The sequence below is a fragment of the Solanum stenotomum genome, chromosome 10, assembly GCF_019186545.1.
Source record: "Solanum stenotomum isolate F172 chromosome 10, ASM1918654v1, whole genome shotgun sequence".
Classification (NCBI taxonomy): domain Eukaryota; kingdom Viridiplantae; phylum Streptophyta; class Magnoliopsida; order Solanales; family Solanaceae; genus Solanum; species Solanum stenotomum.
Genome location: NC_064291.1, coordinates 55,647,882 through 55,665,278, shown reverse-complemented (window position 1 = coordinate 55,665,278; position 17,397 = coordinate 55,647,882). Strand labels below are relative to the sequence as shown.

Below are 17,397 nucleotides of genomic sequence, written 5' to 3'. Positions count from 1 at the left end.
TTTATTTCTAAAAAAAAACTTTTTTTAGTTGAAGAGATGGAAATGTGAATATGATATGTGTAAATATTCTGTCAATTGATAGGTTGAAAGATGGAATCGTTTGTGAGTAAATAAAAATGTTATTTATTTGTTAATTTTTTCATGTCTTGATTTTGGTTAGACGTGATTTTTTTTTTAAAAAAAATAAGATTTTAGAATTTAAATGTATATATTATATTTAAATTTTATGTGTCGTAAATATGCAATATGAAATATTAAGATTAAATAAGTAAGAAAATATAAAAGTGTGTACTTTTTTTAAAATGAATTAAAAAAAACAGATAAATTGAAACAGCATGAGGTAGGAATTGCTAAGAAAATAAATGCATCAAGTCATTCCCTTCAAAATTATGATAATGTATTGGCCAAAATCACAAGAAATAGCCCACACTTCTTTTTAGAAAGTTACTATATGGTCCATATTTATTATATTCTACCAAAAAAAACATTTGTGACACATTGTGGGGCAATTCTATTTGTCTTTTTTTTTGCCAATTTATTTTATGAAAGAGGGCGTTGGATTTAACTTTATATATGTTGCTCACACAAAAAGAGAAGTGCACATCATGGTCTAATACAACTCATACTTATAAGATGATTAATTGGCATTGTGTCCTACTCACATGCATTTTCAAGCCTTTATTATGTCTTGCCCTAGCCATTATCTTGCATATTTTTGGGTCAATCAAATATTCTCTTTTGATTTTCTCTTATATCAATGCCTCCCAAAACAAACAAACAAAAAAACAAACAAAAAAAAGGTCTAGAATTTTTTTATTAGATAGTAATAAAATAAAATGTAATTTTATGAAAGTTAGGTGTAGGGTTTTTCAAATAATATTTCTCATTCACTTGTTTATACTACTTTTCTGTATTATTATATATAAAATATATAGTAACTCTTTTTTTTTTTTTCTCTTTGAATACTTTTCAATGTTTTGGTGTGAATCTCATTCACTTGTTTATACTACTTTATCTTATATTTTTATATAAAATGTAACTCTCTTTTTTTCTCTTGGAGTTCTTTTTAATGTTTTGGGGTGAGGTAATTGTGGAGGAGAAAAGGTAAAGTAAATAATTTTTAATGAATAAGAAAATTCTCTAGCTAGTGCGAGTTTTGAGAATTAAAAAAAATTATGAAACACTTTATTCTCTTAGTAAGTTTATCTGACACGAATTCAAATTAAAGAAATCAACAAATTTTAAATACCAGATAAATTAAACAAGAAAAGTAAAACTATTAGACTTCAACTCTAATGTATAATTGGCCAAAAGACAAAATGCAATATATTTTAAATTTGTAGACATATAATAAGCCGTCCAAACCATATAATTTAGCCACGTGTCATAAAAAATGTCACAAATATAATACTAGTAAATATTATTTCTACTATGATGGGTCAGCATAGCCGCCTAAACAAACCGACCCATTTATTTTCATAAATTTGTGGTCCAATTTTATTAACAACAAAATAATTGAAAAAAGAAACCATATTATAATGTCAATGCTAAAGACGTGGCTTATTTGAATTTGGTGCTTTGATAAGACTACAATATACCTTTTTAAAATTTAAAAAAAAAAAGAAAAAGAAATTTGAAAATTTGCCAATAAATTTTGTCATTAATCTGTTGTTAAATTTCTCGTAACAAACAATTTTTTTTCAATAATTTATTGCTAATTCATTGCTAAATAGAATTAGCGACAAAATTTCTTATTTGGTTACAAAAATTATCTACGTATTGTGAAAATATTTTTCTAAAATTGTGTATCTATTAGAAACAGTCTATCTATCCTATAAAAATATGAGCGAGATCTACGTAAAAAAAAATCTACAAACATACTAGATTTGATGTTGTTGTTAGCATAGAATTTATCAATAGTTGATTTTTATTTTTGTAGTATTGATGGAAAAAGCAAAATGAAATGGCAAAATACATATATCTTTAATTTGTGAGATGTAATTAATTATGTTGAAGATAAGGTAATATGAGCATCTTTTTTGGGGTTATAATATATAATATTTACTTGCCAACACTTAGGGTGTATATAATATTAATTCATGTCTCAATCAATATTAAATAAAAACGAGTTTGTGACTTCATTTTTTTGGTATCTATAAATAGAAAAAGTCGTGCTAATAATTGTGCAATATTATTCTCATAAGGGGTACTTATCATGTTAGGTATTATTAATATATTCCATATATTTTTGGTCCTATTTGATTATTGAAGCAACCTTAAGAAAATGAAATATGCACCGCCCATATGTAAGGTGCATTTATGCTATAATAATTTAATTCATATACTATGGGATAATCTAAAAAAAATAAATTTCCCTTAACTATTCATCTATATATATTTATTAAAATTTTAAGTTAAGATGCATTATTTTTCGAAACCTTGGGATGCGATCCTTTCCAAACCTTGCGTGAATGCAAAATGTTTGTGCACGCAGATAGCGATCATTTGGGAAAAAACTTGTATGCGTTTATATCAAACCAACGAATGCAAAACATGTATCTTTCATTTCGTGAAGTGATGTATTCACACTTCAATTTGTAGCTGCTCAAGTCAAATGGTTTTGATTTTGTGTAAACACTGCCATACTCAAAACACATGTGCACAGACTCTTGCAGAAATTCAGGATAAAACCGCGTACAATAGACTTTAGTAGTACGGTCCTTCCCCGGACCCCGTGACTAGCCGGAGCTTAGTGTACCGAGGTGCCTTTTTTTACTGGCATATTCAAACAGTGCAAAGATCATATGAGACAATAATCAAAGTTAAGCAGCAACTACACTTTTTTTACCAAAGTGATAAATGCTGATCAATCAGCTGTACATTAATAACTGGCATATCAAATGTGTATGTACTTAACAACTGAAGATTTTGTTAAGCCTTAAAACAGCTAAATAATACCAGAATGATGAATGATTGATAGCACAGATAATACATAGGTCAGTATAATATATATAATTACAAGAGGAAGATTGCTCTTATCCTTCTCGATTCGATTCTTCGATTGATTCGAGACAAACATGTGGACACACCCTTTCTGGTTCACCCTTTGTCCAAAGAATTTTCAGGTCACCTCTCTTTCTCCCCAGCATCAAAAAGGTCCCTGCACAAAGATGTGTATAGATCGGTTTGGTGATTGTGAAACTAGGAACTCCATGTTCATGAAGATTTAAGAACTTGTTTGGTATGACAGAAGTCATTTTCCAAGAAAATGGTCTCCATGGGAGAGTCATTTACGGTGTTTGGTTACCTAAAACATTGTTGCATTACGACTTAAAAAGTAGTATATGATGAGAATTACCGAGGGTAAATGGGACGATGTAAAGAAGTGCAGGTTGGCCATGACCATCCATTAAGTTCAATGCTACGTATGTAATAAGAAGACCTGCATTGTATTCAAGAGAATATGTTCAAATTTGTAGAACAGAAAACACTCCAACTTAAGCAATAGGCATAATCTATAGAAGATATCGTTAAGTACCTAATCCATATGCAATCATTGCCCACAAGAAGTAACCAGCTCGCAGATTTTTCTTTGCAAGCCAATCATACCTGCAAAGGAGCAAATTTCGTTTACGACCAAAAATAAACAAATACTTCGGGAATCAGTGTCCGAGATCTCTTATAGTGTCTATTTTATCGAAATATTGAAGTTGCGTATTTGTTATGTGAGCAGGGTGAAGAAAGGGTCCGAGATCTCTATATTCTCTATTTTATAAAAATATCGGATGTGGTGTAGTGTGTACTACTGAGGTGTGTACTACTGAGGTGGATATGATGAATTTTGTATGATGTCAAAGTAATAACTCAATGTCATAACAGCAAGATAATTAAATTACGGAAGGAAAACAGGTTAGCTCATTTCCAGAGACTGTTCTAGCAGCAAGTCAAGTCCCAAGCCTAAATGCAAAACCATATTCATCCACTCGACTTACCAAAACCATATAGACAGCATTTAAAGTGATGAACGAATTCAAAGCTTTGTATGGTTAAAATTGGAAGTGCAGACCTAAGTGAAAATGCTACTAGCAGGCCAGGCAATAGGATGTCACCAAAGCCAATAATGCTGTAACCACCCCATGGATCAAATAGTCGTGGAATCTTCAGCAGCATTGGAATACCATCCTCTCCACTTTTATCACCACGAGCTACCTTCAAAGACATGGAAAATTCAAATTTACTGACTTAGACTAGAAGCAACTCCCGTTATCAAGTGAACTTAAGTGATTACTTACCACAATCATCACACTTTCATGGAAGAGACTCTGAGAAGCAAATACCCAAAATATGTCGTAGATGAAGGCACAACCCAAAAGAACCGAACCAACCTGATATTTAATACTAGTTAATATTTATATGAGATGACAAGATCATTGTAAAATCTGTGCTGTAAAAGAGACAAGCCAGTAGAGTGAGCATCAATATGCGGCAATTAAGATAGTAAACACCCGAAGCAGTGACCTTCTAACAACTGAAGAAGAAAATCTCTCAAAATAAATAAATTTGATTTTTATAAGCAAACTTGCCCACTATTTCTAGTATCAATCCTTGAACTGCAGTTGAAAAATAAACATCTTGTTAATGTAATAACAATGCTTGCTTCTGTGTGTGCATGTTCTTTGTGCCACTACAAAGAATATACAACTTAGGATAACAAGTAAAAAAGAAGTCACCAACTTAAACCAGGCATGGCTATAAGATAATTTGCAAGATGAGATCAACTGAGCATATTCATGCAAGGAAATACAGCTCATTCCATTTAATTCTTGGTTGGTAAAATTGTTTACCTTGAGATTAGGTATCCGCACAATTTGCAGAACTGTAATTATAAGTGCGATACCCTATCCAAAAGAAAGAAAGGTAAGATCATCAGTTGATATACCTCAAACAGTAAAATAAATATAGCCTACACATGTAACAGCAATGGAAAATCGGATACACTCATGTTAAATATATTTAAATTTGAAATTTGTGAAAGTTGTATGGAATAAAACAGTAAACGTATTGGTGTCAAACATCTTAGGACGCCGAAATCCAACTTTGGTGAGCAAACAATAAAGTAAAAGGACAACAATCCAGTGGTAAAATCTCTTGTTTATAGCAATCACAACTGTCATAATTGTGTATAAACTTGATAATGCATAACACTAAAATTTCAACAGACTTTTTTGTAAAGAACAAAAATGTTTGCTCGGGATATGAAATAAACTACCATTTAAACACAAATATAAACATTGCTAAAAAAGGAAACAGAAAGAAATGTTCCTTACAAGTATGTCTTGACCTATCCAGCCAAAAGAAGAATTTCTGTACACTGCCCAAACCACTGCAAAAGTTATGCAGAATGGCGAAACAGCCAAAGTAAGATAAGAAACTGCACCAAAAATGGGTACTTTAATGTATAACTGTCCCGTACGCTTAAACCACCTGAAAAAAGAACAAAGCACATGAAACAATTAGATATTCATTGGGTAACAGAACTTCCGATGCTGGAAAGATGAAATAACTTTTCACTTCTCATATGGTTATGCTTATGCTTGAAATGAGGGGTCACATCTAAAGATTTTTTCATACAACAAAAGATATCACCAATTAAGAAAATGCTAGTAATTTCTCTCATCACACAACTTAAAGCTGGATTCCTTAACAACTAAAACAGCTCATTTGTCCATCCTAATTGTGTAGTAAAAATGTAGAGTTGCAAAAGGCATGATGCTATGTTCAGGGACAGCAAATTACACTATTACCTTACCTTATTTAAAAATTAAAAAAAGAGAGACGGCAAATTACACTATGTATAACGCAACTAAAGTGGAACAAACCATACCTTGCTAGCAAGGCAACTAAGCAAGTTTGTAGCCCCTGCACATGAAAGGAACCGAAACAAGTGTTTTAACAGATTGTGGAAGCCAGAACAAGGTCATAGAAAGAGAGGAACAGATAAACAATATAAATATAATAGAATTAGAAATCTGCTTCTCTAAAAGAAATAAGTTGACAATACATTCATATGTATGCAAAATTTATTTATTTATTTATTTATTTTTGAAAGGTTTACAAATACTCCCTCCGTTTCACAAAGAATGACCTCCTTTCCTTTTTAGTCAGTTTCAAAAAAATGACCTCTTTCCTTTTTTGGTAACATTTTACTTTTTGCTTTCCACGTGGCATGTTTAAGACCACAAGATTAAGGACAATTTTGTACATTTGACATAACTTTAATTTAGGACCACAAGATTCAAAAGTCTTTTTTAATTTCTTAAACTTCGTGCCAAGTCAAACCAGACCAATCTTTTTGAAACAGAGGCAGTAACTGATTTAAAATAATATGGGACCTTACTGAACACCAACTAATCATAAGTTTATATTTTTTATCTGAAGAGATTATGCAAATCAGGAATGAACCTTACACTATCTAGTGGTTTTATGGGTACAAATTTCAAGGCTGTGCTATCACATGGGATAGAATTAGCATAAGACAATAATGTTGCTTATCATATCCTGTATACGCATCATAGAAGTTATAACACTAATCCTGGACACATATATTTAAGAAAATATGTGTACCCTCAAGGTGCACCAATTTCCTGCCTGAAGTGTTATCCCATTATAATTATCTAAGGCAGTCAAATATGGACAAGTATATCATCTGCCAACATAAGTCTATGGGCTAAAGTATTCAAGAAGGTAATTGCAAATTCATCATTTATGATAAATAACATATCAAAGCAACAACACGCACCTCCACACCACCGATGCAGAAGAGAACCACTAAGATTTCAAAGAACCATGTGAATCTCATTAACTTATACAAAACAATCAAGAAGCAAGAAGCAACAACAACAAATAAGACTGCTGATATCATGTTTATATCCATCACGGTGCTTGAATCACCAGTTCCAAAATTTGGAAGCTCTTTCTCTGAAGCATCCTACAAGAAGAGACAAATAGAAAAATCAATGCAAAACTGAACCGCAAGTATCTCAGCATACTCTAGCAAAGATGCCTACTAAATTAAGGATGGACAACCTTCAACAGCTTGTCCTGCTCTATAGCTGCTTCTCTAGCACTCCAAGCAGACCAATAAGAACCACACAAGATTGTACCAACAGCCATCAGCCACAAAAATACTTCTGCAATGTCCACTACTGGTCGTTTTGGAGAATAGAGTTGCACGGTAACTAAATAAAAGAGCAAAGATTCAGAAAAAAATTGTCAGTATCAAAGATAAAGTACCACCAGAGTTTCAAATTCATAATTTGTTATGAAAGCCTTTTAAAAACAATTAACTTAGTTGAATGCTTTTCTAAGATACCTAAATAATTATATAAGCATTGCAAAAAGAAAGAAAAAAGATATTGCTCTAAGCTAGATTTATCCCAAAGCATAAAAAGAACATCCAAATCTTTCTCTCAACAAACTTGCATGCATGTACTATCTGGAGATGTGTATTATCATTTGCTCACCTTTGCATGTCTGTTTACCTTGTTTTCTGTATCGATAAGTTATGGGCTGAATCCCTCACATTCTATTTCTATAAATTGCACAATCAAATTTGAAAATTACTTCTCATCTCAACTATTAAGGTTCCTCCACAGTTCATCAGTTTACACAAGGCACTCCAACACGTGACCGGTTAGTCATTGAAATAGCACTCTATGATCTATCTACAAGACAAGCTCATATCTTCCGTGGAAGCTGAAACGTTCAAGCTTATTTTTCCTTTTTAAGATTGTGTTTGTACTATAAGCATGTAATTAGACAAAATTGTGCACCATAAAAGAGTGGCATTTCGAAACCCCTTCGGGGGTGGCCCAGTGGTTTGGGCTTGGGACTTCCAGTTGGAGGTCTCAAGTTTGAAACCCCTTGCCAGCGAAAGCAAGGGGTTTGCCTTTTGGGTCAAGCTCGTGCCTGGTGCGGGTTACCTCTGTTGTGTGGTTTGCGAGCTATTGCATAGGAGCGGGGGTTTTACCCTGTGCGCACCCAAAAGGTAGCAGCTGCGGGTTTCCTTTGTTATAAAAAAAAAAAAAAGAGTGGCATTTTTATTATCTCTTTGAATGTAAAATCTTTGTAAGTACTTAATATTAGTATGACCTGAGTCAAAGTTTAGTTTTGGAAGTACAAAAACACACTACGTAGCCCAGAGTAACAATCACGAAGTTGCAGGAGCACAAGGTGATTAACTGTGAAAATACTACTTTTCTTATCATATGACTGCAGGCCAAATTAACCATGATTTCAGCACCTGACTTCTATCTGCACGTAAAGATATCATTTTCCGGCATTTTTCTGATCAAGCGCGTCATTGTTATTTTCTTATAACCGAGAGATTCATTGTGGATTAGTTGGACAAGCCTAGTTGGTCCACAGGTACGGAACTCAGAAGAGTATGGGCATGCATGTCCCTCTACCCCACTCTTACTTACATGCCAGGCCTCGTGGCAGTTACTGGGTTTGAACACTGATGTGTGCCCAATCTACACAGAGTTCTGGTTTCTTATCATAGAACCACAGCCCTAGGGGCGTAACCGAGTTTATTACTTAACAGCATTATCCCTGCATTAAGCTTTTAACAGTGCCTAGAACATGTTGATATCAAGAACTTTCTCATCTAAGCTGCATGTAAACTCAGAATCTTACCTGATGAGCCATTTAAAAGCATTTTATTAAGCGTTATTCCAGCATCCTGAGGTAGCATAACAGCAGGTATGTGTATATCTAGGTCAGTTTCTCCAGGATCACAAACCATCTTGTAGAGTTCTGCAAGAGAAATGGCACCCGTAAAACAACTGCAAGCGGTGAGGTATGGCAGTGCTCAATCAACAGACAACAGTAAGAGCTCCACACAACCCCCTCAGAAAGAGAACAATGAGAAGAAATAAGAAACTTTTTATCTTTAGACTTCAAGTGTCTTTAACTTATTATTGCTGCAGAAGACATCCAATTACTACACCACATAGTATAAATACTTTATAGTCATAATTTCATAGTCCGTGGATATTCATCAATCACCAATTACCTTTTTGATTATTTACTATCAGGATTGCCGAAGCCCCTGCTGCTTCAGCATTATTAGCCTTCGTTGTGAATTTGCAATGGCCGCGATCTACCATGACGACTTCTCCAGAAAGCTACCAAAATGGATTGAAAAACAAAAGCCATTATTAGAAGCATAAAGCAAATTCCCTTGAGGTATACATCTGGTAAGCATTTATGTGGAGAAACTAACCTTTTTCCTTGGAGGCTTGCAACAATCCCGAGGGTCAGAAAGAGTAAGCGGAGTTTGTTGTGCATTTTTCTCCTTTGACACAATAGTAGTGCCAAATCTAGCACCAACACCAACAAATTCTGCATCCTCTTCCCCATTAATCCAAGTCTGAACTTTCACCTAACCAAAAAATCAGCACTTATCAGGTAAATACTGGAAGATACCATGGACAAAAGACAATCAAAGGATACCATGGATAAACCTTTGCAAGTGTTAAAGCACTACCAAGCTAAATCAAAAAAGTTAACTTCTTCCATAACCATGTTAAATAAAGATGTCGCTTAGACAATGAAAAGTTCTGCACTCCAGCAGCTTAACAGAATATGTAACATTAGGTCCATAATGTAGCATCTGCAATCAATACTATATGAACTTTCCGAAAATATGTTCTTATCTTCACATTTTGCCTCAAGATGACAAGATCTATATTGTTCTGAAAATAAATAGATTACCACCTAACAAGAAAATCAAATCATAACTTAAAACATCAAAACAGGCAGAAAAGAAAATGGAACTTTGGATGGACATAACTTAATCTACAGATTAATTAACAGAGGCAGCTGAATTTTCAACAGTCCACACTCAATAAAGCAAAACCGAACAATAGAGAGGAAACCAGTTGAAAAAGAAAAAAGCAAGACATGATCCAGCTAAAAGTATTCTTTAATGGAGGGAACCTAGTTGAGAAAGTTAAATTAACATATGATCAAGCTAAAAACAGCACCTTCCATAGCTAAGTTTAATTGGTCCGAACAACATTGTGAAACCCAAAAAAAAATTAGAGGACACCTAGTTGAGAAAATAAAAGTAACATAGGATTAAGCTGTATTTTTAAAGTACCTTCTTAATACTAATATAATCATCAATAAAACACTTTACCTTTTCCAAAAAAAAAACATAGGATCAATCTAAAAATAGCACCTTTTAGTACTAAATTTTCACTAGTCCAAGCACAACATAAAAGTACAGGAAACCCACTTGAGAAAATTACCAGCATCATAGGATCAAACTAGAATCAACACTTTTTCATAGCTAAATGTTCATAAGTTCGAACCCAAGAACGCGAAAAACTAACAAAATAGAGTAAATCCAGATGAGAAAACGAAAGTAACATTGCATCAAGCTAAAGATAACATCTTTTACAGCTAAATTTTCACTAGCCCGAGTACAACAAAGCAAAAGCACACAAAATTGAAAAATCCCAGCTGAGAAAATGAAAGTAACATCACATCAAGCTAAAACCAACACCTTTAACAACCAAATTTTCACTAGTCCAACCACGACAAAGCAAAAACACACAAAACTAAAAGAAACCCAAATAAGATAATCAACTAAAACATACTGGGTCGAAGAAAAATCAAACATTAGAAACTCAGAAAAAAAGTATACCAGCACAAAATCATTCTCACAACCAGGCTTCTTGGGAGCTAAGTCATCATCATGAACAATATCACCAGCTGTAACTTTAGCAGGAAATTTCAGTAGAACTCCACAGATGAAAATTACAGAAGTAATTCTCAGAAAATCCATGGGGATTCTCTTAATTTCAATCAAAAAATCCCTTTTTTTCTTGATGGATTCACAGCTAGCTCATCACCATACAAATGTATATACAGAAAAACAGACAATTCTTGAAAATATGAAGAATCAGAGAAGAAAAAGGGAACTACTATTTACTTCTCAATCATACAAAAGGTGAATTCAAAGGAGAAAATTATGAGTTTGATGAGTGGACTTTGGATCTACTGTTTTTCCAAGAAGAGCTACTGACAATCACGAAGCATGAGCCTTGATGGACTTATACGATGTCGTTTAGCTCATTATAAACTTCATTGTTAATAATGTTATCTAAAAACCGCCTCTGAATTTAACGTAAATTATTAATTTCATCTCCGAGCTATTGACAGCTTTAAAAGCACTTTTGTTTTACTTGTTTAATTAAACTTAAATACACTCGTATAGGAGTATGAAACACTTAATAAAAAGTCGAAAGAAGTGTTGAAAACACCCTTAAATTTGATGAGAATTTACGGGTGTATTTCACTCATGTCGCAACACCGAAGGTGTATTCATGTTCAATTAGTTAAGTAAAAAGTGTTTTTAAGTTTGTCAATAATTTAAAAATTAAATCAATAATTCAGATTGAATTTAGGAATGTTTTTAATACTTCACCGGATAAAAATGTGACCTTTCGATTACTAGTTCAGGTAAGGACTAAGGTAAAGAAAAAAGGAAATTTCCTTTTTGATCTTAATATAAGAGTAGAATATTATGAACATATTATTTATTATGCTTCTAAGCTCTTCACCTCTGTCATTTTCAATTGTCCTATCATAGTGATTTTCAAAATCTGCTTATATGATTTTGATTGCTGATGAGTGACTTTTTTTTTTAATCTTTTTACAAAGTAAAAATTGTTCTAGAAGTTTGGATAAGTATAAATAAGCAAAGACAAATTTTTATAGTTGGGGCATGTTCAATTCCAATAATTTTCAGAATAACATTATTCAAATAATTAAAGACAATGCATTATGTTTTTTTCATTGTCTGTTATATATCACCATCAAATTAAAAGAGGCAAAAACATGATGTGACAAATTTGGTTGAACTTCAAAATATGTTTCAACTTGTTCCCAATTTGGGCTGATCGTGTATGCATCTTGCATAGTATATAGCATGCTAGTGGAATTTGATGGATGACTTGAATTGCTCGGACTCTTCAAAAATATTAAAATGAATGTGTGTCAAATTCTTCAAAATAGTGTATTTTTAGGGAATTTGACACATATACGACATGAAAAGTGAAGAATCTGCACAACTTAAGCGATGATTATAGTGTTAAGAGCGGTTTGTGCACACCTCAACTATTCCATGGAAAATCTACTACCTCCTACCAATATAGTTACCAAATAACTCTGCTCAAGCTTAGATAAATAAGAAGTTTCTTAGTGTTTACTTTTTTGCTTCCGCTTTATTGATCATTGGACCGCACCCTTATATGCAGTGGGATATCCTATAGTATTATTTAGATGAACAAACTAACTAGAGCCTTTACTTGTCTTACATTTTTTGTGAAATATAGTGCTTTAGATGTATTTTTCAGAGTTAAAAAGATGAAGAATCTAACTCTCTGCAGTGCTCAGGAGGCAGACAGAGAGACACTGTCAAGTTAGTGTACTAGAAAGTAGACAAAAGAGTAGAGATAACAGAGAACTTTTTTATAATGGTAACAGCTAGACTAACTTGTGCACACTTGGACTATTCGAACAAGTAAACCTCCCACCTGCATAAGTACCGGAAATCACTCAGTAGATGCCCATTTATGCATCAGAGGCAGTATTTGGTTGTGTCTAATACAAATGGTGTAACTTTTTTGTCATATAGCAGTTGTTGAAGAAAGAACTTCCACTATTACAGGAAATCGTAATCTGGAATAGCAGAACAGCATCTCAACTCGATAATTCCTCTTCATCTCTATGTACTTCCCTATACAAACATAATTCAATGAAGGGTGGGAGAGCCGTGAAGCCCCTTAATGACTCTCATTCTAGATATGGAGATCCCAGTCAAAATCAGGCAATAGGTTCTTACAAAACTGGAGTTTGCTTTGGGCGTTGTGTTGCCATTTCTCTAGAAAATCACCATCTAATGGCGGCATAAATGATGATCTGCCCAAAAGAAAAGGCACGTAAATCCTATTTACTTCAGGAAAAAAGATCAGAACTAAGAGGAAATGAAGTAGCTTTCACGTTTCCAGATTGTGAAAAGACAGAAGGGAGAAGAGCGGGTGGGACGCCAAGAAACTTACAATGTTGATTCAAATTTAATGGGCACTCCACAATGGCTATCTGCCGTCAGCACACTGTCAAGATCTTAACATACACTTTATGGCATCGAATCAGTGACTCTCTGGTAACCTACAGAAGCATAGCAATAAGAGGGTTAATTATACAGACAGGATTAAAGTTGGCCTCGTCCTACCAAATTAACAATTTCATTCGTACTCCTATTCTCCAGCCTTTTCATTTCCTTCTTTATGACAAAAACGATTGGGTATGTGTGGTGTTAGCCATGAGAAACAACTTGAAAACAATAACCTCTAATCCTTAAGCTACCAAACGGGAACTAGAAAATATTGTCCTCGCAAACAGCAAGGTAAGAATCTTCCTTTTATCTTAGATGAAAACCTCAACTACACTAAAACATTGAGACAGAAGACAAAGGTACATACCGCCATGGGAATTCACTTGTGTCAATTCCAGCTTGGTGAAGTTCATCAACATACTGTAAAGCTTCTCTACATTCCTCTCGATCATCAAAAAATTCTCTCTTCTCACCTTCTATTTGGAATGCTTCATGGCCTTTGCCAGCAACCACCTGCAGGGTGGTTAACATGAACCGGATTAAACAACACAAATAAAATTGAATTGCCTGGTGAGCACTTCTATTATGAATATGTTTTACCCATATAAGTTGTAGCCTGTACCATCGGTTAGCTTTTGAAAACAAATAACAAGGACAAATGAAGAAGAATGGTGACAAGTAACTTACAACTATATCACCTTCCTCACCCATGGCAACACCACAGCGCACAGCGACACGTCTGATATCATGTACGAAGAGTCTATGGCCGTTGGGGAGAGGGGGGTAATAATCATTCTCTCCGTATTTCAAGTAGTCCTGCATAGTCCATCCTACACCAGCCAACATATCATCCAAGATGTCCACTGATAGAAGATAAGATGATATAGCTTCAGTGTCGACACCCAGACATGTCAAGAAAGCAAAATCGACACTAATCTAATAGGAATTGAGTGCCTAGACAGTGCCACAGCAGATAAGAGAAGACAGACAACAAGTAAACAAGAGAGATCAAAATTCAGCTTAAGTGCAGCACATGTAATATCAGATAGGAAACTGAAAGAGACTACTTTTGTAAGAACAGATCGGCAACCACCAATGCATATTTCAGAGATCTGTGATCTTATAGTGAAAAAGAGAAAGACAGACAAATAATCTCAAATATGATGATTTCCAGAAACCTTCTCTGTTACATCTTCTTCAAGCTATGATACTTACAAGGATCCTCAGTCTTTGGATTGTCAGATGTCAGAATTGTCACATCACTTTTATCTGTTGCTATCTTTGCCATTATGGGTCTCTTCCCTCTGTCGCTCTCTCCAGCACAACCAAAAACTTCAAGCAAAGAATTACACCTTAGTAAAAAATAATAGATAACAGATAAAGAAAATTTGAAAACATTAATGAGAAATGTTAATAAGGACAAAAGGGGATGACAGTTAATGGTGAAACAAATTTGGTTCATGCTTTAGGGAAACACAAGGTAGTGTCAAGGGTAGCTGGCAACTTCTGCAGGCCAACGCCTCTAATTTTGTGGACTAGCTTGGTTTATAATTGTAATCATCGGGCATGTTCAAACATGCCCCGCCAGGAAAACTGTCTTGAAATATCTCAAAATCCTTCAACAAAATTACTATGTGGGACTTGATTAACTTTTCTCAAAAACGACATGCAAAGTATACATATAACTTCTAGGTCATTGCTCTATTCCTTGCATTTCTTTTCATACAGGAATAAATCATGTAGATTTACATGTGTGTATGTCTATGTCTATAAACAAACCACCGTTCTAAGAACATGAAAACTTTCCAAACGTGAAGCTTGGAAATTTGCTCCACCTATGTTCTTATGCAGAGAAGCATGCATAAAAAAAGCAGAGACTTTCTGTTTTAACGTGGGCATTTAAATGCACCCTTGCTGAATGGAAGAGGGAGGAAGAAGTTGCTGATTGCATACCAGTTATAACCCTCCTAGGGCCAAGCTCTCTCACGTAATCAAGTAGTCTTGATAAAGCATCAGGGGTATGAGCATAGTCTACAATTACTCCGAATGCCTGTTCCTCATCTATCAGCTCACATCGACCAGGGACTGCATCAACCTCTTCAATACCTTTGACAATGTCCTCCAAAGGTGCCCCAACCGCAATTCCAACAGCAACTGCTGCAAGAATGTTATAGATGTTATGCCTTCCAAGCAAACCAGAAGATATTTCCAATATGCCTTGAGGTGTGTTGACCAGCACTTGAGTCTCAAAGAGAGATAACTGAAACTTTAAAGGATGAACATCAGCACTCTTATTGTCCATTGCAAAAGTCACAACAGGCACATCTGGGTTTCCTTGTGAAACAAAGAAAGCTGCATTAGGGTCATCAATATTCACAATCTTGCGGTGCCGTGCTGGGTCCACCATCCTAGCAAACAACTTAGCCTTAGCATCCCTATACTCCTCTTCAGTCCCATGAAAATCTAAGTGATCCCGCGTCAAGTTGGTAAAAACTGCAATGTCAAAATCAACCTCATCACACCGACCTAATGCCAATCCATGAGAAGAAGCCTCCATAACCAATGCCTCAGTCCCATTATGAACCATCTTTGCCATCAGTTTCTGAACCAAAACTGCATCAGGGGTTGTATGAGGGGACTCTAACTTGTTATCCCCATATATATAATACCCTACTGTACTCAACATGCCCGTCCTCAACCCCATTGCTCCATACATTGCCTTTATTAAGTAAGAAGTTGTAGTCTTTCCATTAGTTCCTGCAACCCCAATCACGGACATACTTTTAGACGGATGCCTATAAAACGAAGCAGCTAACACAGCAAGCACTGCATTTGTGTCCTCCACAATGACTAACGCTTTACACCCCAAAGTTTCCTCAATATCAATCTCTTTACTAGCTACAACAGCAACAGCCCCTCTCTTATCAGCCTCAGATAAATATAAATGTCCATCAGTTTTCATCCCAACACAACACACAAACAAATCACCACTCTCAACCAACCGCGAATCGTGTTGTATACCACTAATTTCCACCTCTAAATCTCCATAAACTGATACTGGCACTACTCTACTCTCATCTAAAAGCTCAGCTAAACTCATTCTAAACTTGGGTTCTGCAATTCTTGGCTTTGCTTTACCATACTCATCAAAGTCAATATCAAATGAAGATAAATCTGAAAATTCAGCTTTAACCACATCATCACTTACCTCAAAATCAGACCTTTCTTCTTCACTTTCTTCGCCTTCCGAAATTTCAGTCAATCCAGTAAGCTCACTAATTTCCTCCAAATCAACAACTTCTTCAGGCAATAACTCATCTATACCTTCAACTTCAACCTCAACTAAAGCTGATTTCTTGGGGTTAGGCTTTAAAAGCCCCTGTTTTACAAACTCTTTTCTTTTCAAAGCAATAGCTTTATCAATTTCACCAAACAAATCATCCCCACTGTCATTATCATTCACAAGAGGGTTATCAGGTGCATCTTCAACATCAGCTAATGCATTCACGAAAATGGACTGTTCTTTCTTGAAAAGCTCTTCTTGTTGTTTTCTTGCTTTAGCTGCTTCCCGTTGAATTTGCTGAAATTTGTTCACACCATGCATTGAATCTTCCGGTGCTTCAGGTGGGTCATCATCTGAGGAGGTTGGGTAGTACTTCCCATCGGCGCCGATGGCAGAAACGGTGGTGAGGGTGGGGTGCTTGAGGCGGAGATGGTGGAGGGAAATGAAGGGTTTGAATTGGAGGGGTGGTGGGGTATGGTGGAGAAGTGAAGGTAAAGGTGGAGGAGAGAGGAGGGTGAACGGCATGTTCGCCGGAGTTTGGTCGGAGGGGTTTTTCCGGTCGCCGGAGTTTTGCTCAGAGGTTTTTGAGTGTGTCAGTGGAATGGATAGGGGTTTAAGGAGAAGATTTTTTGAAAGGTGAAAAACGACGTCGTTAGGAGTTAACTGTCTCAACTACTTTATTTACAACTTCTAAAGATTGGGCCTGTTTAGCATTTTGGGCTTGGTAAGTAAGAATATTTGGGCCTGATAGAAAGATTATGGGAAACTTACGTAAATCTCACTAGTTTATGAGCTAATTGCTTAGACACACTATAGTTTGCAATATTACGTATCTTATCAGATTTTGGTGTGTCCATATACATGTATTTTGGGATACATAGGGTCAAAATCAAGTGTACTTTGTTTTAGGTACACTATATCCAAG

General features: G+C 35.1%; 2 protein-coding genes across 2 annotated transcripts; both read right to left on the bottom strand.

Annotated features, from left to right (window-relative positions):
- Positions 1 to 2,818: 2,818 nt before the first annotated feature.
- On the bottom strand, positions 2,819 to 11,236 carry LOC125841458 (signal peptide peptidase-like 2). The gene is made up of 14 exons (XM_049520592.1): positions 10,715 to 11,236; positions 9,287 to 9,445; positions 9,077 to 9,188; positions 8,698 to 8,817; positions 7,087 to 7,238; positions 6,800 to 6,988; positions 5,885 to 5,919; positions 5,328 to 5,484; positions 4,845 to 4,898; positions 4,293 to 4,385; positions 4,067 to 4,209; positions 3,539 to 3,609; positions 3,359 to 3,442; positions 2,819 to 3,160 (listed from the first exon to the last, which is right to left on the bottom strand). The coding sequence occupies exons 1-14, from the start codon at positions 10,853 to 10,855 to the stop codon at positions 3,036 to 3,038; spliced, it is 1,635 nt and encodes a 544-aa protein (XP_049376549.1). The 5' UTR covers positions 10,856 to 11,236; the 3' UTR covers positions 2,819 to 3,035.
- A 1,163-nt stretch (positions 11,237 to 12,399) lies between these two features.
- Positions 12,400 to 17,093, bottom strand: LOC125841531 (UDP-N-acetylmuramoyl-L-alanyl-D-glutamate--2,6-diaminopimelate ligase MurE homolog, chloroplastic). Its single transcript, XM_049520686.1, has 6 exons — positions 15,143 to 17,093; positions 14,405 to 14,521; positions 13,877 to 14,052; positions 13,557 to 13,702; positions 13,134 to 13,242; positions 12,400 to 12,993 (listed from the first exon to the last, which is right to left on the bottom strand). Exons 1-5 carry the CDS (start codon positions 16,995 to 16,997, stop codon positions 13,224 to 13,226), a joined length of 2,313 nt encoding a protein of 770 aa, XP_049376643.1. The 5' UTR covers positions 16,998 to 17,093; the 3' UTR covers positions 12,400 to 12,993; positions 13,134 to 13,223.
- Positions 17,094 to 17,397: the final 304 nt, after the last annotated feature.

What these genes read in the sequence shown, in the direction of transcription:
- LOC125841458 (XM_049520592.1), bottom strand. Translation starts at nt 10,855, where the DNA reads ATGGATTTTCTGAGAATTACTTCTGTAATTTTCATCTGTGGAGTTCTA. An exon ending in TTAGTTGCCTTGCTAGCAAG is followed by an intron (nt 5,485 to 5,884) that starts GTATGGTTTGTT and finishes TTCTTTTTTCAG; the next exon opens with GTGGTTTAAGCGTACGGGAC. An exon ending in CTAGTAGCATTTTCACTTAG is followed by an intron (nt 3,610 to 4,066) that starts GTCTGCACTTCC and finishes GCTCCTTTGCAG; the next exon opens with GTATGATTGGCTTGCAAAGA.
- LOC125841531 (XM_049520686.1), bottom strand. Translation starts at nt 16,997, where the DNA reads ATGCCGTTCACCCTCCTCTCTCCTCCACCTTTACCTTCACTTCTCCAC. An exon ending in TCCAAAGACTGAGGATCCTT is followed by an intron (nt 14,053 to 14,404) that starts GTAAGTATCATA and finishes ATCTTCTATCAG; the next exon opens with TGGACATCTTGGATGATATG. An exon ending in GTGAGGAAGGTGATATAGTT is followed by an intron (nt 13,703 to 13,876) that starts GTAAGTTACTTG and finishes ACCACCCTGCAG; the next exon opens with GTGGTTGCTGGCAAAGGCCA.